Source organism: Arvicanthis niloticus, chromosome 6 (genome assembly GCF_011762505.2).
Source record: "Arvicanthis niloticus isolate mArvNil1 chromosome 6, mArvNil1.pat.X, whole genome shotgun sequence".
Classification (NCBI taxonomy): Eukaryota; Metazoa; Chordata; class Mammalia; order Rodentia; family Muridae; genus Arvicanthis; species Arvicanthis niloticus.
Genome location: NC_047663.1, coordinates 13035822 through 13059479, shown reverse-complemented (window position 1 = coordinate 13059479; position 23658 = coordinate 13035822). Strand labels below are relative to the sequence as shown.

Here is a 23658-nt window from a genome sequence, read left to right as displayed (position 1 = left end):
GGCTACATACTAAGTTTCAGCTCAGATGTCGTGCCGGACTGAGTAGGGAAGAATTCACCCAGATGATGTAAACTGCATGGTATACTATGCATCCCCTGGCTATACGGGACCATGGATAATTTCTGTTTATTGGCAGGACTATTTGTCTGCAATGATATGGATTTGTTATTCTGAGATTACTCTCAGTGCATACTGTATCAGAGAGCAGTTAAATGCAGAAGTGAATTATGAATAGTGGGAGACAGACTTTTCATTAGTACGGAAGGGAACACTGCACACGGAAAACTGGAAAGCAGTGACCCTATGCTGTTACACTGTAATCAGAGAGATTGGTAGGAATTCCCAGTGCAGGTGTCCTGTGACTACTTAAGAAAATTTACTTGTTTAGAAGTATGCTCTGGAGTATTTAGACTAAAGGGGCATCATGTCTACAGCTGATTAAAAATGTCTCAGGAGAAAAAAAATAATCAGGTTGTTGGGGAGTGATCTCATGGGGAGGGGAAGAGAATCAGAGGGGGTCCTGGGGAAATATAACCAAAGTATATTATATAAGTATGAAAATTTGAAAGAATGTGTGTGTGTTTTTATGTTAAGATTATATAAAACATTTTTTTTTTGATGCAGAATTTTCTATATAACCCTGGATGTCCTGGAGCTCATTGTATAGACCAGGCTACCCTCAAACTGCAGAGATTTGACTCCAGAGATTTGCCTGCCTCTGCCTCCAGAGTGCTGGGATTAAAAGGCATGCGCCACCACGGCCCAGCTATATAAAGATTTTTTTTTTAAATTGCTACTCTTACCACTCTTCTTTGAGAGTGAATTTTTCATTTTAAAAACAAGGCCTTACTTTGTAGCCCAGGCTGGCCTGGTGCTTGTTGTATAGACCAGACTGACCTCCAATTTAAAGATGCTCCTACCTTTCTTTGCTTTACAAGAGCTGGGATAGCAGATGCGTACCACCAAACCCAGCTTTAAAATATTTAAAAATAAAGTTTTGGATGGACCTGATTGTTCATACTGTAATTCCAGTGCTTGGAAGTCGGACACAGGAACCTATGGTTATCCTCTGCTACATAGTGAGTTCAAGGCCAGCCTGGCCCACACGAGACCCTCCCAAAATAAACCACTTTTGTCAACTTGGTAAGGCCAGTAAGGACAAACCGTAAGGGTGTTGTTATAATAGCTGGGCAAGGATAATTAGAACAGTGTGCACAAGGCAAGACGACAGCAGAAGTTTGGGAGTTGGGTAGGAGGAGGGGTACAGAGATGTGGCATGTGAGGTCCTTAACTTCCAAAGATGAGAGGATGTTGATAAAAATAGTGGCATCATCCCCTGGTTTGACCATCCTGGGGCCTGAAGCGCCCAGAGATTCAAAATTGAATAGGAGATCGCTGGGGGCGGGGATCAGGAGATCAGGCCCTGGGACTTCCCCTTCCAGGGCTGAGGTCTCCTGGGGGTCCCAGCTCTAAGCTCTTAGCTCCCCAAGGACCAAAGTAAACCCTAGGCCTCATGCCCTTGGACGCAACCCTGCTTCCTGACAGCGGTGAGGCCGCGACAATAGCGCAAACCGACTAAGAAGGGAAAGTCCAGCGGGTGATATGTCAAGCCGCGGACACGGCTGACTTATTTGTACCCAGTGGTTAAATTACTCAGGCTCAGCCCACGGCAGGTGGTTCCGTGAACCTGCACCGCCCGCTAGGAGCGGGTCGCGGCGCCACCGCGAGGGCCAGTGCGAAACAGCGACGACTGGGGACTGTCTGGCACTGCGCCGCCCCCTTGCTACCGTAGTCAACCACACACTACAGGAGTGCTGTGAAATGGATCGGAGCCACGCCTTCGGGGAGGGGTTACAGCAGATGGGCGGGGCCTTTCTGGAGGAGTGGGGCGGGCTTAGAGTTTGGAGGAGGAGCCTTAGGAGGGAAGAGTACAGATGGGGGGCGCGGTGATAGTTGAGGGGCAGGAGACGCGTCCTGTGTGCTATGTAGACACAGGGCATGCGTGACAGGGCGAGGTGCGTCCGCGCGAGGCGCATGCGCGCTAGGACCACCGTGGGAGCTTGAGTGTGGCCTAGAGGCCTGTCCGGGTGAGGGTGCTATAAGGAACCATCAGGGCCGGGCCGGGGAGGAGGAGGAGGAGGAGGAAGGTCTTGATCATTGGGGAGGGGCGGATGTGGGAGGGATGGCTGCGGCGGAAGCAGAGGGGACCTCGGGGGCAGATATCTCCTGGGAACGACACGGGCCTTTCCGGTTGCTCCCCGAGTAGATGACACGAACGAACACTGAGTTCCGGGGAGGCCCCCACTGTTCACTCAAGCAGAGACTGGGTGGCGTCTGCACCGGCCCTGCCCCAAGTGCAAGTTGCTATGGGCAACCAGCTAGCACGTCTGGCGAGACCCACTTTACGTGGGATGTTCCGGTGATAGAACCGAAGCATCGTAGGCCCCTGGTCCCTGCAGTGACTGTATGATGACTCCCTGCACACTTACCCAGCGTCACCATCCACATTGGACTAGGATGTGGAGGCCTTCTGATTTTTCCACTCTGTCTCTTTTATTAGGGTGAAGGCTCCCCGCTCTCCACACCCCTTTGCCAGACATGCATTGTCCTTAGAAAAACTTAAATGGAGAAACAGCAGCTGGAGATGTCTCCTTTGTAACGGTAGGTAGACTAAAGGGGGCCCATGGTGATTTTTTTGTTGTTGTTGCTGTTTTTTGTTTTGTTTTAAATTTCATCCGGTAAAACTAAAATCTCAGCCCAGATGTGCAGTAAGTACTGAGGGTGAGCTACTCTCACAATGTAGTCTCTAGAATCCTTTTTCAGTCTGTGCCACCCTCTTGAGCTCCAGAATTCAGAAGTTCACTGAGCACAGGAGTTAGCTGAAGTTTCAAAATCAGTTGTTAATAAACTGAGAAATACAGAGAAACCCTGTCCCCACCCCCCACCCCCAAACAAAGCAAAACAGAAAACCAGCCAACTAACCAAAAATTGAAAAGGGCCCTTAATTAGAAAACACAAACTAAATGGACAGAAATCTTCCTATTTTTTTCTTTTTAACTCATAAAGCCTCGTGGTGGAATATCTGCTTGATGAGGAAGGATGAGCGCACCACGTAGGGACTCGATATGAACGGGAAAAGGGCTGTCACCATGAGTCTGGCATCTCATTGGTCATCTTAGATCTCCCTCAGTGTTTTATGACCGACAGGACGCGCGCGGTAAGCTTAAGGGGCTGAGATGTATCTTGCCAGCCCGCAGTTAAATAACAGAACTGGGCACTTAACATTACTTCTCTTTTCATTATTGAATACCCTTGAGTAACACTAGAAGGGATGCCTTGTTCGTGTAGCCCAAGTGAGCCAGCTCGAAATGTTATTTTGATTATTGTCGGATGACAGAGGATGTTGGACATCAGTAGGCTTTCCGAGTCACTGCTAGTTTTTTTCTTGGATTTTGTTCCCGCTGTTGGTTACTGTTTTTGAGACAATGTTGCTATATAATTCAGGTGGAGGAGCTTCAACTTTCAATCTCCTGCCTCTGTCTCCCGAGTACTGGTTTACAGGTGTCGGCACTATGCCCAACTTGCAACAGGTTGGGTAGGAGATGCAAGAATGGCTTTAATGGTTTTCCTTTTTAACTCTTTAGGTACTTTACCCCAATAAACTGATTGGACGTGGGGAAACCACTCTTAAGTGTGGCATTTGAAAACATTAGCAACAGGTCATTTATTCTTGAGAGAAACTAGAGATGTGTTTGAAGAGAAGGGTAGTCCTTTGTATAAATGGATGACGTTTATATCTGTCTTCTCTGGGTTTTCCTTTCTTTTCTTCTTCTTCTTTTTTTTTTTTCTTCTTCTTTCTTGGCAGATGCAGGTTCTACGGCACTCCGAACACACACTGAAAACAGCTCTCCTCTCAAAGAACCCAGTGCTTGTCTCCCAGTACGAGAAGTTAGATGCCGGGGAACAGCGGCTGATGAATGAGGCCTTCCAGCCACGCAATAATCTGTTTGAACCCATTACCGTGCATTCACAGTCAGACTGGATCTCCTCCCACCCTGAGGCTCCCCAAGACTTCGAACAGTTCTTCTCTGACCGCTACAGAAAGGCACCCTGTCCAAAGAAACACATTATCTATATTCAATCCATTGGTATGAGCTGGGAACATGAAGGTTTCGGTTTGGCTTTCTGCAGTGCCGTCACTGTCACTGGGGGGGTGCTTTGGAAATTGAACTGGTGACCTAATTCAATCGAGTAATTTTTAATGGCTTCCCTTTTTATTGTTGTTGTGTTAGGAACTGCAGCCAGGGCTCTAAGTATGTTAGATACTATATGTGGTAATTAAAAGCAGTAGTATCGTGTGTATGGCATGGGAGAGGACACACGTGCTAAATGGAGCATGTAACAAAGGACAGTTTTTGTAGTAGAGCTGGTTCTCTGCCTCCGGTGAGAGATGTCAGGTTTGTACCGCAAGCTCCTTTCCCTGCTGAGCCATCTTGTTGGCCCTGGGTATGATCACTGTTGACAGTTGCTTCAGTGTAGGGATGTTGTAGCCAAATTGACTTAGCAGTGAAGTGGTTACCTTTTGACTTCATAATGTCCTCAATGACTGATTAAGATGTGTTTAGGTTTTTCTAGTGAATTCTGTTTCTAATGCCAGACAGTTTATGGAATCAGCAATAGAACGTTTCGGTCATTTTACAGTCTGTCTCCCTTTCCTCCCCTCCCCCACACCATAGGCTCTCTAGGTAACACCAGAGTAATCAGCGAAGAATATATTAAATGGCTCAAGGGTTACTGTGAAGCATTCTTCTATGGTTTGAAGGTGAAGTTCTTAGAACCAGTTTCAGTCTCCGCAACCAAGTGTTCCTTTAGGGTGAATGAGCACACACAAAACCTGCAAATCCATACAGGCAAGTGACGCGCCTTTGCCATCAGAAAGCAGCGGAACGGACGTCTGTGTGTCATAATCATAATAGTAATCTTACACATGCATTTCTTTTGAAATAGGGCATATCCTGGCATTCTTGAAAAAGAATAAACCCGAAGATGCCTTCTGCATCGTGGGGATAACAATGATCGATCTTTATCCTCGGGACTCGTGGAACTTCGTCTTTGGACAGGCCTCCTTATCAAGTGGTATTCCTTTTTGATACTGTTTGGATGCTGTTCAGCCTAAGGGTATTGGAAGGTATTCAAAGAGCAGGAAAAAGAACTCCCACCAGTAATATTTTTAATCATTAAAACTGGTATTTTCTGTGGGTGCCACGCATGCTGTAGTGGGAAGTGTGCTTTGAAAGACAGATGGATGATTGGTCCTCCCTACCTGACCTTGACGGAACACTACTAGGCTCAGAGTCATTTGGAGGTAGTTTGCAGAACAGTTCCCACCCATAAATAGTGCTTGAGATGCCTGGCTCCTCTACAGGCTCTCAGCTCAACAGCCTGGGAGTTTAAGTTATGTATTAACAAGACAAACAGTTTAAGGAGATTTGAGCTGTCGTTAACATATGTTAACGACATATGCTAATTCTAAGGTGTGTGTGTGTGTGTGTGTGTGTGTGCATGATCACTCATGCACAGTACATGTCATTGCACACAGGCCTGGTTCAAGGCAAAGGCTCTCGTACTGAATCCCATGCATCCCTAGCCCTGGCTGGTTGATTTTGCACTTTCGATGTAGCAGAGATGGAATAGCCATACACCAATATATAAGTACATATTTTCTTTTTCAACCTATACATGGCTTTATTTATTTATTTATTTATTTATTTATTTACCTTAAGAAGATTTGGCATGTAGCTCAGTGGCAGAGTGCTTGCTTAGAAAGCCATCTTTGGACTACATGTGGTAACATGGCCCTGTAACTGCAGCACTTGGGAGGTGGAGGCAGGAGGTTGATGAGTTCAAGGGTAGCCTCAGCTACCTCAAGAGTTTAAGGTCTGCCTGGGATAAAATATCCTGTTGCAAATAGCCCAACCAAACATAAACAGCAACAGAAAGAAACCAAAGTTTTTTCTGGCATTGGGGCATATGTCTGTGATTTCAGCACTGGGGAGGCAGAGAAGGAAGATCATAAGTTCGAGGCTAGCCTGAGCTATACAATATCATTACCTGTCAGAAAAAATAAAGATGAGAATAAAGGAAAGAAAAGCAACCTGGACCTCGTCTGGGGACACAATAAACTGTAACTCATTCGAAACTGCCTTGCAATATTAGAGGGTCTGAAAGGGAGTCAGTTTCTTCTTTTTTCTTTTCTTTCCTTTCCCCCCCCATTTCTCTACTTTGTTCTCTTTCCCCTAGTTTTTACTCTCCTCTAACTTCATGTGCATGTGCACACACACCACACACACCACACACACACACACACACACACACACACAATCACACACACCACACACACACACACACACACCACACACATCCACACACTCACACCATACACACACCACACACACACTCACACCACAGACACACCACACACACACACACACACACACACACACACACACACACACACACGATCTAAGGCCAGCTGGAAGGGAAAAGACCAGTAAACTAAGGGGAGTGGGTATGAGCCTCCTGGGGATGGGGCAGTGAACACAAGGGCTGGAGAGACCTGATGGGTTGTCTGGATGTAGGCCAGGCTGAGGCTTTGTGGCAGGGGCTTCTCCTGACAGATGCTTGTGTTAGAGGTGGGCGGAGCTGGCTCTTCTTTTATTACTTCATCCTCAGTGCCCCATCTCTCGAGGTCCTTCATCACACCCTGGATTCTCCCAGCATGCCACGTTTGAAGTCTGGGGTTACTACCCTGCTGTGTGTTTTTATTGGATGTCCCCTCTTATTAACACGATAGAAACGAAAACATTAAAAATAAATGCAAAACAATTTAATCATTGACCTAAATACCTCTAGTGAATTTTTTTATATGCATTTTGAGGGGAGTGGGTCAGGAAACATTACCCAAACTGTTTCTATTTTAATTTTTTTTGTTCTCCGGGTCAGGGGTAAGTCTTAAAAATATTACATGACATAAAACAAGGCAGGCCAGGGTAACAGTTGATCTGACATAAAGTGAGTATATTTTACCACAAGTAGCCTGGTTTTCTCCAAGAGTAGAGACTTTTTAAACAGAGAAACATTTAAACTGTTCTGGCAGAAGGGGTCCTGTGAAGTAGCTTCCAGAGGTCGGATCCAAGCAGGTCACTTGTGATGCATGATTAGATCTGCTTTTTCTTTTAGAATACTCTTTCCCTAAATTTCAAACAAGCTGCAGTTCCTGAAGGTGAGAAGGTTAAATTGCACAAAATTACCTTGAGTTTACTTACTCACAAATAATTTCACAAGCTCAGCGGTAGGAGACTTGCTTGGCGTGCTTTGGGCCCTGGCTTGCCCCCTAGCACACAAAAGCAAACATGTGTAAGATGGATTGCTGCTTTGTGTGCTTGAGTCTCTGGCCTTGAGCCCAAGGAAGTAACACACACACACACACACACACACACACACACACACACACACACACACACAGGCAGTCATTAACAGTAACAATTGAAAGACCTCAGTACATCTCTGTGGTCTCACACAGGAAATCAGCCAGGAGTGTTTCATTCTGGTCACCTGTTACCCTCCTCTTGAGCTTTTAAAAAGCAAATAGGGGAAGAGAAGAGGCTCTTCTCTCTATAGATGGAGTGGCAGGAGGGACAGCAGGTGCTACTGTCGGGAAAGCCAGAAAGTCACTGACCTGTGAGGCAGAGTCTGCCCTTGTGCCCTGATGGCAAATCGGGACTGTTTTATCTTGACTCTTTTGGAGTACCTGACTTTGAAGATTTTTTTTGAGGAGAAACTCTGAAACTTTCAGTTTCTCTAGAATTCAACCATCCTTTGGTATGTGTGTGTGTATAAATAATATGTTTTTATTAGCATGTCTTAATTATTTGGAGTAGTGGGATTGGATTTATTATGACTTAATATACATGTATATAATGTACTTAGGTCACACTCACCTCCTCATCCTGTTCCTCTCTCAGGTGCCCCTCCCACTCCTGTTGAGTCCTTTGCTCTTCTCAAATAGTCCCCTCTACTCCCTCCACCGTCTGTGTGTGTGTGCGTGTGTGTGAGTGTGTGCGTGAGTGTGTGCATACACATGCATGTGTGTGTGTGAGTGTGTGCATGTGTGTGAGTGAGTGTGTGTATGTGTGAGTGTGTATGAGTGTGTGCATGAGTGTGTGTATGTGTGAGTGTGTGTATGCGTGTGTGTGTGTGTGAGTGTGTGTGTGTGTTGGAAATCAGTGAATTTAAGTATGTTTCTTTGTAGCAGCAGGAATGAGGGGTTATCAAGTGAGCACAAGCACCTCAGCTGTGGCTACACCGGTAAGGAACCTGTCTCTTTCCTCCTCCAGCCGGTCCTCAGGGAGGAGCCTGGATCTGGTGGGCCCCTCTGTCTGCAGTGAATTACAAAATTCACTGGCAGGTAAAGATCTTGATGGAGAAGTCTGGGATAAAAGTTCTTCATGTCAGCAAATCTTTGAAGTCTTTTCAGTGGTGTGGAAACAGTGCAGATGTGCAGTGTGTGGCCAGCTGTTTGAGCAGCTGTCTCGGTCCTCCCTTTGTGCATCTTACCCACTGATTGCCTGGGCTCTCCTTGTAGGTGTGGGCATATTCAGCTTCGCCAGGTACGGCAAGGACTTCTACACCTCGAAGTATGAAGGCAGTGTGAAGACCCCACAGCTAAAGTCTTCCACTGACTATTCCATTTTTGATAACTATTATATCCCTGAAATCACTAGTGTTTTGCTGTTGCGATCCTGTAAGGTAAGTTGCTTAGAAAAATCTTCCTTTTTTTATCTTTTGTAGATAGAAGTTTTACTTTGCCCCAGGATTATTTGTAGGTGCTTGCAAGTTGCCCCTCCTAGAAATGCATATTGAGAGTGTGTTTACAGGGCCCTGTGTGTGTTGAGAGTGTGTTCACAGGGCCCTGTGTGTGTTGAGAGTGTGTTCACAGGGCCCCATGTGCTCACTAGCATGCAAATCCAGCCCCTTCTCCATGAGCTACTGAATCTGTCTCTGGGGGTGTAGGAGCCCAGAATCTGAACTGTTAGGACCCTACTGACCTAAAGCAAACTTACTATCCTCCTGCCTCAGCCTCCCGAGTACAGACAGGGATGACAGGCATGTGCCACTACATTTTGACAGTCACAAATACAGTCATTATCCTGTCATCTGTGGGTAGAACCCACTTGTGACAGTTCCCACACGTGGAACCCGCCGGCCAACACATCAGCTGCACGGGGGACCCGGTCCAGGGAAGTAAGGGAATGACCACGACTAAGTGTAGGCGGTCTGGGCAGGAGTTTTGTGGCTGGGGGTCGGGGGAGACCTGTTGTGTAATTGCTGATGGTAGTGTCAGAGTGGTGACATAAATGTCTTGCAGACTTTAACCCATGAGATCGGACACATACTTGGACTGCGACACTGCCAGTGGCTTGCGTGCTTAATGCAAGGCTCCAATCACTTGGAGGAATCTGACCGGCGTCCTCTAAATGTCTGCCCCATCTGCTTACGCAAGCTGCAGAGTGCTATTGGCTTCAATATTGTGGAGAGATACAAAGTAAGTGGGAAGGGGTGCAGAGATGAGGGGAGCAGCAGCTCAAGTCACAAAGGGCGTTTCCCATTAGGTCCTTTAGAGCTATGATTTATCAGAGGAAATTAGGTAAAGATCAGCAGGAAACTGTGGTTTTAAAAAAGTATAAAGACAGCAGGCATGATGGTTCAGTGGGTAGACCCTTTGCTGACTTGCCTCAAAAGCATGAGAAACAGAGTGTGGGTCCCTAGAAGCCACGTAAGTGCCCCTCTCTAGTCCTGGTACATGGGATGTGGAAACAGACTCCCAGAAGCAAACTGGCTGGCCAGACTTGCAGACTAGCAAGCTTTGGGTTCACGGAGAGAAACTCTGTTTCAATGTATAAAGAAAGCAAACTGAACACACTATGTAAAAAAAACAAAACAAAACAAAAAAAAACCCATGCAGAGAAGAACCGCTTTAAAACCCTCAATTAGGGTGGAAGGGACAGCTTCCTCAGTAAAGGTGCTTGGTCCTCGAACCCCGCAGTCCCCACCATATGAAGATGGGAGTCACATCCCTGAGCCCTTGGTGGAAGGAGAGAATTGGCTTCTGCAGGTTGTCATCTGACCTCTGCGCCATAGCATGCATCCCTCCCTCTCAGCAATGTAAATAAACCCAAAAAGGTCAAAAAGCTCTCTCATAATGGCTTACACCTGTAATCCCAACGTTTAGGAATCTGAGCAAGAAGGGTTACCCTTAATTTGAAGCCAGCCTGGGCTATAGGTTGAGGCCATTTCAAAAAGAACAAAAAAGAAACTTCAATTTAGGGCTGAACCACCGGGGCTTGTCTGATTCCTTGGAGCTACAAGCATTTGTGAACCACCTGATGTGGGTGCAGGGACCCAAACTCCGGTCCTCTGATGGAGCAGTGAGTGTTCCTAACCACTGAGCCATCTCTCCATCCTGGATAGTGACTGTCTTACAGTTCAGTGAGAAACAGTAAAGGAAATCTCTGTCTCTTGTCCAGTTAAGTCAAAAGGGGCTGACTCTCCCGAGCAGAGTGCATCCTGATTGATGTGGTGGTGTTCATCCATGTGAGCATATAACTGTGGCTGGAACTTTTCAAATCTGAGACAGACACACAAGTCTGTTAGAAAAGAATGATGTTGGCCGGGCGGTGGTGGTGCACGCCTTTAATCCCAGCACTTGGGAGGCAGAGGCAGGTGGATTTCTGAGTTCGAGGCCAGCCTGGTCTAGAGTGAGTTCCAAGACAGCCAGGGCTACACAGAGAAACCCTGTCTCGAGAAACCAAAAAAAAAAAAAAAAAAAAAAAAAAAAAGAATGATGTCTTTAAGAAGGAAGAGTGGGGACTCCTGCTGTCTTTATGCACACATTAGCACACATCCCTGTGGTTACTTGTGGTCTGCCTGCTCATGCAGGGACAGCGCTTGAATCTCTCCAACCATGTCTTTATGTACATATGTCTACCCTTGCCTTAGGACATGGTTATGTTTATGTGCACATAGGCTAACAGCACAGTGGACTATATGCCATAATTCCTTAGGGGATATTAAGCAAATTGAGAAAAGAAATTATGATTATCCTGTCATCCTAAAATAGTGTAAGAATTATTAAAGTTTATTTTTCTTTTACGGGTTTTTTGTTTTGTTTTTGTTTTTGAGGAAAGGTGGGATTTCATGCCTAGGCTAGACTGGAATTCACTATGGTAACTGTGAACTTGTAGCAGTCTCCCTGGCTTAGCCTTTTCTGAGCGTTGAGATGATAGACGTGAGGAACTGAGTGTCTGACCATCGTTTGCGATGTGGTCTCTATAGTTTTGGTCTGAGCTGGGTGTCACTCGAGTCTTGAACTCATAACCCACTCCATTGGCCACAAACCACAGATGTAGAGAACCTGACTCCGATGCCAGTTATGGAGCCTGAGATTGTTTTCCTGTTTCTTGCTTTTATGCTTTGTTTTGCTTTTTGTCTTTCGAGACAGTTTCCCCGTGCAGCCCTGGTATTTGTTAAAATGCAGTGTGTGTGTTTTTCAAGGCACTGGTGAAGTGGATTGACGATGAATCCTGCGATGACTCAGGGACAACTCCGAAGAGTAGTTCTGAGCATGTGCACTTGCCGAAGCCTGTGGAAGCCTTTAAGGATTGGAGAGAATGGATAATCAGATGCATTGCTGTTCTTGAAAAATAAGGACTCTGTGACAGGAGTAGCTGAAATAAATACTGGCACACTAGGCGTTTGTGGGTAGAGCTCTTCATTGGAACAAACCATCTGCTGAGTCTGCACTGAGGCCGGGCGATAGACTAGAACTGAAGCCCTGGACCGGAATAAGGTTCACTAAGAACAACAAAACCCTCTCTGCCTTTCTCTCCGAATCACTAGCTGGTCTGTGGCAGGAACCCCATCACTTCCGCCCCTCAGATAGGATTAGGTGACGCTAGACAGTAAACAAATAAATACTTTAAAAATCACTTTGTGTGGCCCTAGGAATGACTCGAACTTTTCCAGGTCGCTTGTGCTCTGAGAAGAGTTGCTGCTTCTTGTGGCCCAGCCGAGTCAGCAGGGCTCTGACCCTGCACAGGCTGTCGTCCTTGTGATCCGTGGGTGCCCTCCATTCTTTCCTGGCCATTTCTGAGCCTGTCCCTGCAGGAAGCGACCTGCTTATGTCAGTTCTCAGCAGTGAGAACAGCTGTGGTCCTTTCCCACAGCAGCTGGTCATGGTTGGAGAGGGGTAGGGGGAGGGGTTAGAGAGTCATTCTCAGCTGTAACTATGGCTACGTCTGAGGCCTTTACTGATGCCTCAATGGTGCTTATGTCGTCTGTGTGGGTTGCACTCATTCTATAGGGCTAGGTGGAACTGAAGTTTGTTCTTACAGTCTTTTGTCTACTTCATTGGACTGTGACCTGTTTGATGAGGGAGGGAGTGAACAGATAACTTACCCGTCAGGATGCCAAGAACAACTTGCGTGGTCTGTCAGTCTGGACATCCGTGAGTTGTGGTAAGCAGACTGACAACCTGAGGCTCAACTCATCTGTAAGATCAATGTGTCTCGGAAAACGGAAAGGTACGTTACTTGTGTCGGTGGTCTGGTAGTGTATTCCTTATTTGTAGTACTGGTTTTTGTTTGGCTTGTTGTCGTTGTTCTTTGAGACAGGGTCTCTTTAAGTAGCCCCAGCTGGCCGTGAATGCAGGAGCATTATTGTGAAGCTCTGCCTCACAAGAGCTGGGCCTGAACCACCACACCTGATGGTCCTGGGTTTGACCCAGGGCCTTGTGAAAACTTGGCACTCTATAGCTGAGCAACAGCCCTGGCCCCAGCTTCCCACTTTCCTATTTTTTTTTTTTCTTTAAGTTAAGACTTCCTCTCTCTTTTCTTTTTTATTTTAATGCTGGGGCAGGGTGGAGGGGGAGGCTCAAGGACAGTCTCAGGTATCACTCCTCAGCAGTTAGGCCAGCCTGGCTGTCCAGTGAACCTCAGAGATCCATCTGCCTGCTGTCCTCGCCCCCACCCCATGGGTACAGGGTAGCACACATGGACCTCTGCTTACGCGGCAGGCCCTTTACCGGCTGGGCTATTTCCAGCTCTCTTTTTCCATTTGAAATCTAAATAAGTGAAATCATTGTTGTGACTTACAGTGTAATTAAAAGCATGCTGACAACTGAAGCAGTGTCATTTCGCTTTCTTGGTTAAGCGACTAAGTCCGTTTTGGAGATGGCATCTTGTCACTGGCATCGGTTAGAGACTATTCCTGGTCCTTCTAATGTCGAAAAGGAGTGGGCAGGCTTCCCAGATTCTGTTATGAAATGTAATCCCTCCTTGAATAATTACTCTTAATTATTCCCCCTTCTCCATTTTCTTTAGTTTTCCCACCAAGTAAAAGCAATTCTTCTGTGGGTCAACAGTCATAAACCTAGGACAGAGATTTGCCTAGGCTAAAAACTTGGGAATTATAATGATCTGAACAAGAGAAGAAATCCACTTGACACTGGGAAGTATCGATACAAGCCTTTAATCTTTGCACTTGGGAGGTAGAGACAGGCACATCTCTGAGTTTGAGGCCAGCCTAGTCTACAGAGTTCTAGGACAACCAGGGATACACAGAGAAAACATGTCTCAAAAACCGGGAAAAATGAAATAAAAAGTCCATTTGAGCCCACTCTGCCAAGGAGCCAGAACTAAGATCTTTTGGAAGAAATTGCTCTTGATGAAAATGGACCGAGCAGCTAAATTTATGTAACAAGCATTTATTAAGCAATAAATGATGCTTTAACAAATTTTGTTGTATAGACTTCTGGAGGATTTTTAAGGATTAACTTTAAAACAGAATTTAGGGACTGGTGAGGTCAGCAGGTGAGGTCGGCTGCTACCAAGCCTGAAGACTTGAGTCTGATCCCGGAGACCCACAAGGTAGAAGGAGAGCCAGCTCTCTCAAGTTGTCCTTAATGCATGCTGTACCATGAGCTCACACAATAAAAACGGAGGGGAAGGGAAGAGAAAGAGAGACGTTGAGGAATGTCTAATGTACAGTAACTGGACCTCAGTGGTTGTGTTGTTTGCAAGCAGGAGAGCCTGGGCTCAACACTCATGTACACACTTCACACTAGCCAGGAATCCAAGCAGGTTTTGCTCTGCCCGTGGATTTAACTATTTGATGAGACTAGTTTTCCAATGCCTAAATACTGTCTTAGAAATACGTGAGTGTAAATACCGTTTGTTTATGTCACAAGTCCTGTTCTTTGGCTTCAACAGTTATACCCCTCAAGGGACACCCCCACCCCCACCACACACACACACACCGATCAAGCAAAGGATCAAATATTAACATCTCAATCCACGAAAACTTAATAGAGACGGCCAAACAGACGTAATGGCAAGGATTTTTGTTCAGTTTGTATTTTATCCCTAAATTCTCTCACTCCTACTGGTTCTTCGGGATCAATTCTCACTGTGTAGTTCAAACTGGCCTTGATCTGACATCCTTCTGTTTCCTGGGTGCCTCTCCTGGGCTTGGGATCACAAGCGCTTGCTTTTCGGACCTTGCATTTCCCTGACGTGGGGCTATGACTCATCTCACACCCCTTGAGGAACAGAGGGCCTGGGTTGTTGGTTGTTTCCTCTCCAAAAGCCTGGTAATAAAAATCCAAGCAGGCAGCCGCGGGACTGCTATCGCCAGCGGTCGGGCCCTTCCCTGGCAGGAAGCGCGTCGCCGTCCCCAGCTGCGCCCGGAGTCCGTCCCTCGCGCGGATCCGACTCTGCCGGTGGCGGGCGACACCTGTGGCCACCCCTGGGAGGAGAGCGGAGTTGGCAGCTTGGCCTCCGGCCGTCCGGAACCCAGGTAAACCACCATGGCCTGACGCACCCCACTGCGGGGAGGCCTGGGCCACCCCCACTCCCACAGCCGGGCCTTGGTCGGGCTGGATGGCGCGGGCACTTGAACCGTGAGTGGAATCAGGTCTACTTTAGAGAACTTGTAAAGCTCAAGTGTTGGGGGTGTAGCCCAGTGGTAGTCCTCTTGCATACAAATTCATGGACACACACACACACACACACACACCCCGCCCTCCAATCTAACTTGCATTCTTTTATCTGGAGCAACTCTGTTTAACAGAAAAGTACCACAAACTATGCGTGTAATTTTAACTGTCCGCTAGCCCCTCTGACAAGCCGAAAAAAGAAGCAGCTGGGATTCGTTTATTCCAGATTCTGTTATCCTCTGGTTTTCATCCATGCGTCCGTGCGTGGTAGTACAATACACACACACACACGTGTGTGTGTGTGTGTGTGTGTGTGTGTTATATTTATGTATGATATATATGTTAGTATATATAACAAATATATATTAATGAACCATCGCACACACGAAGTGAATTATGTGCTATGGTGACCCCTCAGTGGTAAGAGTACATGTCTGACATTTGTGAAACTGTTGGGTTTCATCCCCAGCACCATACAAATGAAAGAGAGAGAAAGGGAAAAAGCCAAGATGCTATTTTATTTGTTCCTGTATAGTACTGGATTTTGAGCACAGGTCTCTCTGTGTGCTGGGCAAGAGTTCTACCACGGAGCCACGGAGCCACGTACCCATGTGGAAAGGGCTCAGAACGCTATCAGCACAAAGACATGAAATGTCTGTGATGGTAGACATGCTAATTACTATGCTTTGACCTCACTACCCATTGTATACCTATACTGAAATGTCACCCCAAGCCCCATAACTATGTACAGTTTCCATGTGTCAATACATAACTGTTGGGCTTCAGGCATGGGTCTATACAACCCGAAACGCCAGGATTTATGAAGCTCTAGCAGAAGAATCATGACTTTATGCATAGGTGGGACTCTTATCTAGAAAGCTCTGGGCCAGTTTTGGCTACAGGGCTGTGGGTCCAAGGTGGGTGGAGGCATGCACACAGATAGGAAACAGACTAAATTGAAACAAAATCTGCGTGGGTAAGGTATTAATCTCACAGCCCTCCATCTGTATCCCTACTTAGCATTCATCTCTTCCATCTTCTGTCTTTAGGCTCTGCTCATTGGTCAGTGCTTGTGAAAGAGTTAAGAATTCTTAAACTTTTCATAGATGGAGTCAAAAGTGCAGATCAGCTTGTTCTGCGCTCTGGGCTCCAGGAAATTAGCTATCCACAAGACAAAATAGATAGGCTAGGAGTTCAGAGCTGGGAGTTCAGAACAGCGTGACCAAGCGCTATGGGTACCAGGAACTAAAAACTAACCACAAGATAGATTGAATGGGGAGTTCAGGTCAGCGTGCCTGTGCACCCTGGATACCAGGAATAGAACTGACCATAAGACAAATTAGATAGGATTTGAATCTTAACAGAAGAAACAGATATTTCCCCGTGACCATTTCTTGAACCTGTCACGGAAGCTGAACACTGGACAGGTGCCTTCTATAGATACTTAATCATGATTTCCTCTCCTTGTCTCCCTGGGTTGCGGTTTTTTCCTTTAAAAAGCCCTTTCTCGCCGGGCAGTGGTGGCGCACGCCTTTAATCCCAGCACTTTGGAGGCAGAGGCAGGTGGATCTCTGAGTTTGAGGCCAGCCTGGTCTACAGAGTGAGTTCCAGGACAGCCAGGGCTACACAGAGAAACCCTGTCTTGAAAAACAAAAAACAAAAAACAACAACAAAAAAAGCCCTTTCTCTTCTCTAAGGGGGGTCGTACTTCATTGCTTGCCTCTGCGTAAGACAGGCCAGAAGTGCGACCTCAACACGTTGAAATCAAATATACCTTGTGTTGATTGCATCAAGTTCGGTGTCTTACAGTTATTGGAGTGGCCGTGAATTCCCGTGGGTTGAGAGGGAGTTTCTCCCTTCCTGGCGGGCCTTATACTTGGTCCTTTCAGCCAACAGACCATATAGTACACCTGTGATAGGCACTTCAAGCCTCATCTTCCTGTCTTGGAATAACAGTGGTTTCTGTGCACAGTGTTTTCAGCCTCCAGTGGCTTATCAAGCACTTCATGGTAGCACCGGACTCTTGAGCTATCATTGTAAATAGATACTATTTATTTATTTATTTAAAAAAACCCCTAGAGATTTATTATGTATGAGTGCTCTATCTGCATGGACACCTACCTGAGTGCCAGAAGAGGGCATCAGATCCCATTACAGATGGTCATGAGTCACCATGTGGTTGCTGGGAATTGAACTCAGGACCTCTGGAAGAACAAACAGTGCCCTTAACCACTGAGCCATCTCTCTCCAGCCCCTAGATACCATTTTTAAAAACTCATGTAACAAAGGGGTTTGTCAATCAGTGAAAGAATAAGCCTCATTCAGATGTTTAGTCTCTTAATAATATTTTTATACCAGGTACTATGTGTCAAACCCTTCAGGATACAGCAGTGATGGGGGGGGGGGAAAGCCTTTGCTAATTTTCTAGAGGCAGAATCAGAGAGTCAAGGAAGAAACCAATGCTTTTATGGTATAGAGCCAGAGTGAAAGAATAGAAGCAAATTCATTTGGGGTTGGGGGTTGTGACGGTCTCATGTCATCCAGGAAGCCTCAAACTTTCTGTAGTCAAGGACGACCTTGAGGTCCTCATCCTATGAATATGTGCCATCAAGTCTGCTTTTATGTAGCGCTGGGGATTGAACTCTGGGCTTCCTGCATGCTAGGTGAGCCCTGTACCAACTGAGCCATGTCCCCCAGCCCCAAATATCCTTTTGGACAGGGCAGTTAGCTATGCCTCCATAGGGCTGGAATTTGGAATCAAGCAAATTGAAAGGTTATATTCGCACTGAAGGGAGAGATGGCTCTGTGGACACACGGCAGCTTCCAAACCTCTGTAACTCCAAACATCTGTAACTCCGGTTCCAGAGAGTCCGACACCCTCTTCTGGCCTCTTTGGGCACTGCATGCCTTTGGCACACATGCAGGTTTAAACACCCTTAGAAATAAGGGGTGGGGGTGGGGAATCCATCAGTGGTCAGCATAGTCAAACCAAAGAGGAAAGTAATAGCATCACATGGGTTATTTAGGGTTCATCCTTGAAGAGTTGTGGTTAGTGCGTGCTTTAAAAGAATCAGTATGGCTGTTGTGTGGGAATTTAAGGTGTCAGGGTGTAGCTGGAAGATTATTGGTATAATGCAGTTAAGATGATATTAGCTTGGATCAGAGAGAGAAGCAGGGATGGCAATTCAGTCAGATCCTGGATATATTTAGAAAGAGGAGCCAGGTGTCAGGGCACAAGCCTGTAATCTCAGTGCTTACGAGGTGGAGGCAGGAGGATCAGTTCAAGGTCATCCTTGCCTCGTAGCAAGTTTGAGGCTACCCTGAGCTACATGGATCCTGTCTCAACAACACCTCCCAGAGAAATAAAACCACAAACAAACAAACAAACAAACAGCAGTTCTGATGGGATTTGCAGGCAGCAAAGGTTGGTGTAGTTTAGAAGAGGGGCCAGAGTATATTTACTGTGCTGTGGCTCCTACACAGCTGGAGTTCAGCAAAGACGGGACTAACAGTCAGGAGAGGAGGGACTTCATGTTTGAGTCTAAGAAAGGAAGTTGTGAGGGTCCTTAACATGTTTGTCTTCCTGAGAGACGAGAAAGGGGAACATATGACATACATGCATGGTCCAGGTTGTGTTCCGTCTCAATGCTCGTTGGTGATGCATTCTGGGGCATCAGACTTGCTGTCTAAATTCCTCTGGAAGGAATCCAAAAGCATGGAAGTAATTTTAATTTGGCTTTTAATTCATAGTTTTTTTTTTTTTTTTCATGAAAACCCAAGCACTGTTTTTGTCTTGTGTCTTTAGAAGCATTATAAAAATGAACACCAGGGGGACCTAGTGTGCCTTGGTGGCTGGCCCACCTATTGGCTGTGGTGGACCTGATAAGAACGTCACCCTTTCCTCAGGGGTTCTGTATCTCTCTAGGAGTGAGGAAGGCCGGAATGTGTTAGAATTTTCTTTGTGTGGGCTGATTTTAATGACTGTTTAAAACTTCAGAGCAGTGTCTTCTAAACACTAGATTGCTTATCAGTGAACTCCAGAGTGTGGGAGCTTTTGAAAGTAAGAGTTACGCTGGACATGGTAGTACTGGTTTGTAATCCTGGCACTTGAGAGGTGGAGGCAGGAGGGTCAGAAGTTCAAGGTTGTCCTTGGCTGGACAGTGAGTTCAAGGCCAGCCTAGACAAGTCAGAGAGAGGGAGAAAGAGAGAAACTGAATTATGATGATTTTCATTTTTATTTATGTGCAATAAATATCTTTTTAAATTTTTTTTTGAGACAGGGTTTCTCTGTGTAGCCCTAGCTGTCTGTCCTGGAACTCACTCTGCAGACCAGGCTGTCCTCGAACTCAGAAATCCGCCTACCTCTGCCTCTCAAGTGCTGGGATTAAAGGCGTGTGCCACCACCGCCCGGCTGTAATAAATATCTTAAAGTGACTTGAATTTAGTCTATTGAAGCTCAGACTTAGGATGTATTTCCTATTCCATCACCAGATATAAATAAATGCCCTGAAGCTATGTACTGGTGGAGAGTAAAATTGATAATTTTGTGTGCTGGGAACGTGGCTCAGTTGGTAGAGTACCTGCCTAGCATACACCAGGCCCTGGGTTTAATCCTCAACACTCCATAAAACTGGGCACAGTAACCATGTCCATAATTCCAGCACTGATGTGGTGGCTGGAGGATCAAAAGTTTAAGGTTAGCTAGACCCTGCTTCCAAACAAACAAACAAACAAATAAATAAATAAATAAATAAATTGGTAAAGGGTTTGGAAACATAGTATGAAGACATACATTTGTCTCAAAAGGGCACATAAACTTAACAACTAGACAGAGGCACGCATCCTACCTTTGTACAGAAAGAACACGGTATAAGTACAGGGACAGAAAGTAATGAGCTGAAAAGGATCGTCATGGAAAATCGAAAAGCGCCGGGCAGTGGTGGCGCACGCCTTTAATCCCAGCACTTGGGAGGCAGAGGCAGGCGGATTTCTGAGTTCGAGGCCAGCCTGGTCTACTGAGTGAGTTCCAGGACAGCCAAGGCTATACAGAGAAACCCTGTCTCGAAAAACCAAAAAAAAAAAAAAAAAAAAAAAAAAAAAGAAAATCGAAAAGCATCAATTGATGATTGGCAATCATCAATACATTGGCAATTGTCTGATCTTGCCTGTTTTTGACACCTTCGGTGAGGGTCTGGAGAGATTGCTCAGTGGTTAAGAGCACACTGACTGCTCTACCAGGGAGGACCCAGGTTCCATTCTGAGTGCCAACAAAGAAGGTCACAGTGTCTGCAACAACAGTTTCAGGGCATCTGTCCAGGTCTTCTGGCTTCTGCAGGCACTGTGCCACTGTACACAAGCAATACACAGACACACATTGAGGCACAACACTCACACACATAAAATACAATGAAAACATATTTAATGTGTGCAGGTATTTTACCTGCATGTATGTTTATGCATCGTATCTGTGCCTGTTGCCTTCAGAGGATGGAAGAGGGCACTGAATGCCCTGGGACTGGATTTACTGATTGTTGTAAGGTGCTATGTGGGTGGTGGGACTCGAACCCGGCTCCTCTGGAAGAGCGCCCAGTGCTTTTGTTTCCTGAGCCATCTCTCTAGTATCAAAATAATAAACATTTAGAAAAGGGACTTCGATGATCCTGTGTGTGTATGTGGGCGTGCACATTTGTAAAGGTGGGCTCTGCTGTGCTTGGGTGTGTGGATGTCAGAGGTCACAACTGGGTACCTTGCTCTATTTTCTGTCTTATTCTTTTGAGGCACAGTCTGTCACTGAGCCTGGGGCTTGCTCTTTTGGTTAGACTGGCTGGCAGTTGAGCCCCACTCCCCCACCCAAGGGCTGAGGTTACAGTTGTCTTCCTTGGTTAAAGTAGGGGTTAAACTCATGCCGTGCAGCAAGCCTTTCACTCTTAGGTGTCTTTTAAGCCCCTATAACGACCCTCGGAGCATTTTAGTTTTATTATGTTTTCTTTTTGAAGACTGACTTGGAACTTGTGACAGTCTTGTCTCAGCCTCCTTGTGTCCTGGCGTTACAGGTGTGAGCCACCACCAGGAACAGCAATACCTTTCTGTCTGTCAGAACTTAGTTTTCAGAGCTGGGGTGCTCTGACCCATTGCAATGACATAGACACATGGAGCAGGGATAAGAAACTATGGTCTGCGGGCTAAATTCAGTCCACTATGTATTCATTTTTATTCTTGTGATGACAGGACCCAGAGTGCTCCCCAGTGAACGTACTCCCCAGAGCTACCGCCACTTTGTAAGTCACTGTATAGAACAGGCTGTCCTTGAACTCATGATCTTCTTGAGTTTGTCTCCTGGGTTCTGGAACTATAAGTGTGTGCTACCAAGTCTGGCACCAAATTTTCCTTGCTCCCTCCCTTTTTCTTTCTTTCTTTCTTTCTTTCTTTCTTTCTTTCTTTCTTTCTTTCTTTCCTTCCTTCCTTCCTTCCTTCCTTCCTTCCTTCCTTCCTTTCTTTCTTTCTTTCTTTCTTTCTTTCTTTCTTTCTTTCTTTCTTTCTTTCTTGGTTTATTTTGTTTTTAGTTATGTGTATTTGTGTATATGTGTGTGTTTGTGGATAAGAAGTCCAGAAGAGGGTGTCAGGTCTCCCAGAGCTGTAGTTACTGGCAGTTGTGAGCTGCCTCTCTTGGGTGCTGGGAATTGAACATGGGTCCTCTGCAAGACTGGTATTGAGCCATCTCTCCAGAATTTTATTTTAATAGTTTGTGAGCTAAAAATTCCTTACCATTCCCCCAGTCAAATATTTCACATATGGTCATTTCTATGAAATTCAGACCTTTGCATCCATGGTAAAATATTGTTGAAGGCAGTTATGCAGTTTACAGTCTGTGCCTGCTTTCAGACCTATAATGGCAACTGAATAGTTTTGGCAGAATCCAGTGTTAAGAAAAGCCTCAAGAGTTTACTATCTAGACCTTTATCATAAAGGCTTGCCAGCCCTTGGCATTGGGTGTCTGCGATGTTTACTTAGAGATTTAGCATTCAGAGAAGGCATGTGCTTCAGTTGATACACAGTGATCAGCTCTCATGCTCAAAACCCAGGTCTCAACCCCCAGCCCCATGTAAATCAAGCAGGGTGGCGCATGCCTGTATTCCCAGCACTTGGGAAGTGGAGACAGAAGGATTAGAAGTTTAGGGTCATTCTTGGCTAAATATTAAGTTTAAGGTGAGTCTGGGCTACATAAGACCTTGTCTCAAAAACAAGCAAGCAAATAAACACATGGAACAAAACAAGAGACTTGAAAAGTTCTTGGGGCTTTCTGTAACTGAATTTAGGTAGTTATATCAGTTTCTTATCACTGAGGCAAAAATAGCTGAGACAAACAGCCCCCTTTAGCACCTGCTCTCCATATCGGACTCCTTTCACTAGGCCCACCTCCCAATAAGGGCGTGGCCTTTGAAGTACCTTTAACATCACACCATTTTAAACTCTAATGCTTTCTTAAGATGTAGCCCTGTCTAGATTGACCTTGAACTAGCAGCCATCCTCCTGCCCCCATTTTTCAGATGCTGGAATTACAGGTATGCACCCCAGTGCCCAGATGTGATTACATCTTAAAAAAAAAAAAATACATTTTGGGTTAACTTGTGTGCACGGCAGTGGAAGAACACACGTGCCATGGATATGTGTGGGCATCAGAGGGCTGCTTGTACAAGTTGGTTCTCTCTTCCATTATGTGGCTTCTGGGGATCAAACTCAGGTTGTTAAGCTTAGCTGAGCAATCTTGCTGGTGTACACGTGTGGATACATAGACAAGCATACCTACATAGCATGCCCGTGAACACACACACACACACACACACACACACAGGCACGCACGCACGCACGCACGCACGCACGCACGCATGCACAGAGAGAGAGAGAGAGAGAGAGAGAGAGAGAACGTACGTTCGTACGCACGCACGCACGCACGCACAGAGAGAGAGAGAGAGAGAGAGAGAGAAGAAAAACAAATGAAGATTTTGGTGGCATTTACTTTTAAGTCCTGTATATAGGCAGCAGCTGGGGCAGGAGGATCACCATGAGTTAGAGGCCAGTCTGGATTATGTAGCAAAGTAGTAAGACTCTATCTCAAAAACAAAGCAGAACAAAATCAATCAAACAAACAGGGGGGAGAAAAAAAAAAAAAAAAAAGAAAGGTCAGCTGAAGACAGTGTTGCCGGACGAAGGGCTATGAAGTCTGTGGCCAGCCTGCGAGACTCTGTCTGAAAAAATAAGTGAGCAGTTTTAGTGTTGTGCAGTGAGTATGTGTCAGGGGAGTGCTCAGACAGAAGGACCATTATGTCATGCACCACCAAGGCTCAGGAGCCATCTCGGAAGAGGATGTGAAAAGACTGTAAGACCCAGGGGGTCAGGGAGGACCAGAGCAAAGGCTGTGTCGCTGTAGCTGACTGCACAGGATCAAGCTGGGCACCCTTTGAGCACGGATGGGGAGGAGCCTAGTCCCCAGCTTAGCTGAGGAGCTACTGACAGGCGGTGGAAGGGACCTCTGTTTTCTTTAATGGTGTGTGGGCTCTGGTAGGTCCACCTTGCTTCACACCCATAACTACACAGATTGGACTCCA

The 23658-nt window shown here is 46.0% G+C and overlaps 2 protein-coding genes across 11 annotated transcripts in view; both read left to right on the top strand.

Moving 5' to 3' along the window:
* The first annotated feature begins 1921 nt into the window (after positions 1 to 1921).
* Amz2 (archaelysin family metallopeptidase 2) lies at positions 1922 to 12047 on the top strand. 8 transcript variants are annotated; one of them, XM_034506061.2, is made up of 9 exons: positions 1922 to 2087; positions 2561 to 2661; positions 3067 to 3217; positions 3866 to 4148; positions 4737 to 4910; positions 5008 to 5136; positions 8645 to 8808; positions 9428 to 9604; positions 11614 to 12047. In XM_034506061.2, exons 3-9 carry the CDS (start codon positions 3197 to 3199, stop codon positions 11764 to 11766), a joined length of 1101 nt encoding a protein of 366 aa, XP_034361952.1. In that variant the 5' UTR covers positions 1922 to 2087; positions 2561 to 2661; positions 3067 to 3196; the 3' UTR covers positions 11767 to 12047. The 8 variants fall into 8 exon arrangements, with proteins under 8 accessions (XP_034361952.1, XP_076791673.1, XP_076791676.1 ...); XM_076935558.1 differs by having other exon boundaries at positions 1933 to 2015; XM_076935559.1 differs by having other exon boundaries at positions 1948 to 2087; positions 3872 to 4148; positions 11614 to 11809.
* Positions 12048 to 14590: 2543 nt separating this feature from the next.
* The window catches only part of Arsg (arylsulfatase G), a 133764-nt gene continuing 124696 nt past the window's right edge, over positions 14591 to 23658 (top strand). For all 3 annotated transcript variants that reach the window (XM_076935551.1, XM_034505659.2, XM_076935550.1), the window contains exon 1: positions 14591 to 14913. The gene's annotated coding sequence lies outside the window, so the exon portion shown is untranslated. The remainder of the gene's footprint in view (positions 14914 to 23658) is intronic.

Coding starts and splice junctions, on each gene's coding strand:
- Amz2 (XM_034506061.2), top strand. CDS start 3,197: ATGACCGACAGGACGCGCGCG. Junction 4,911..5,007: donor AAACCTGCAAATCCATACAG/GCAAGTGACGCG, acceptor CTTTTGAAATAG/GGCATATCCTGGCATTCTTG. Junction 8,809..9,427: donor TGCTGTTGCGATCCTGTAAG/GTAAGTTGCTTA, acceptor AATGTCTTGCAG/ACTTTAACCCATGAGATCGG.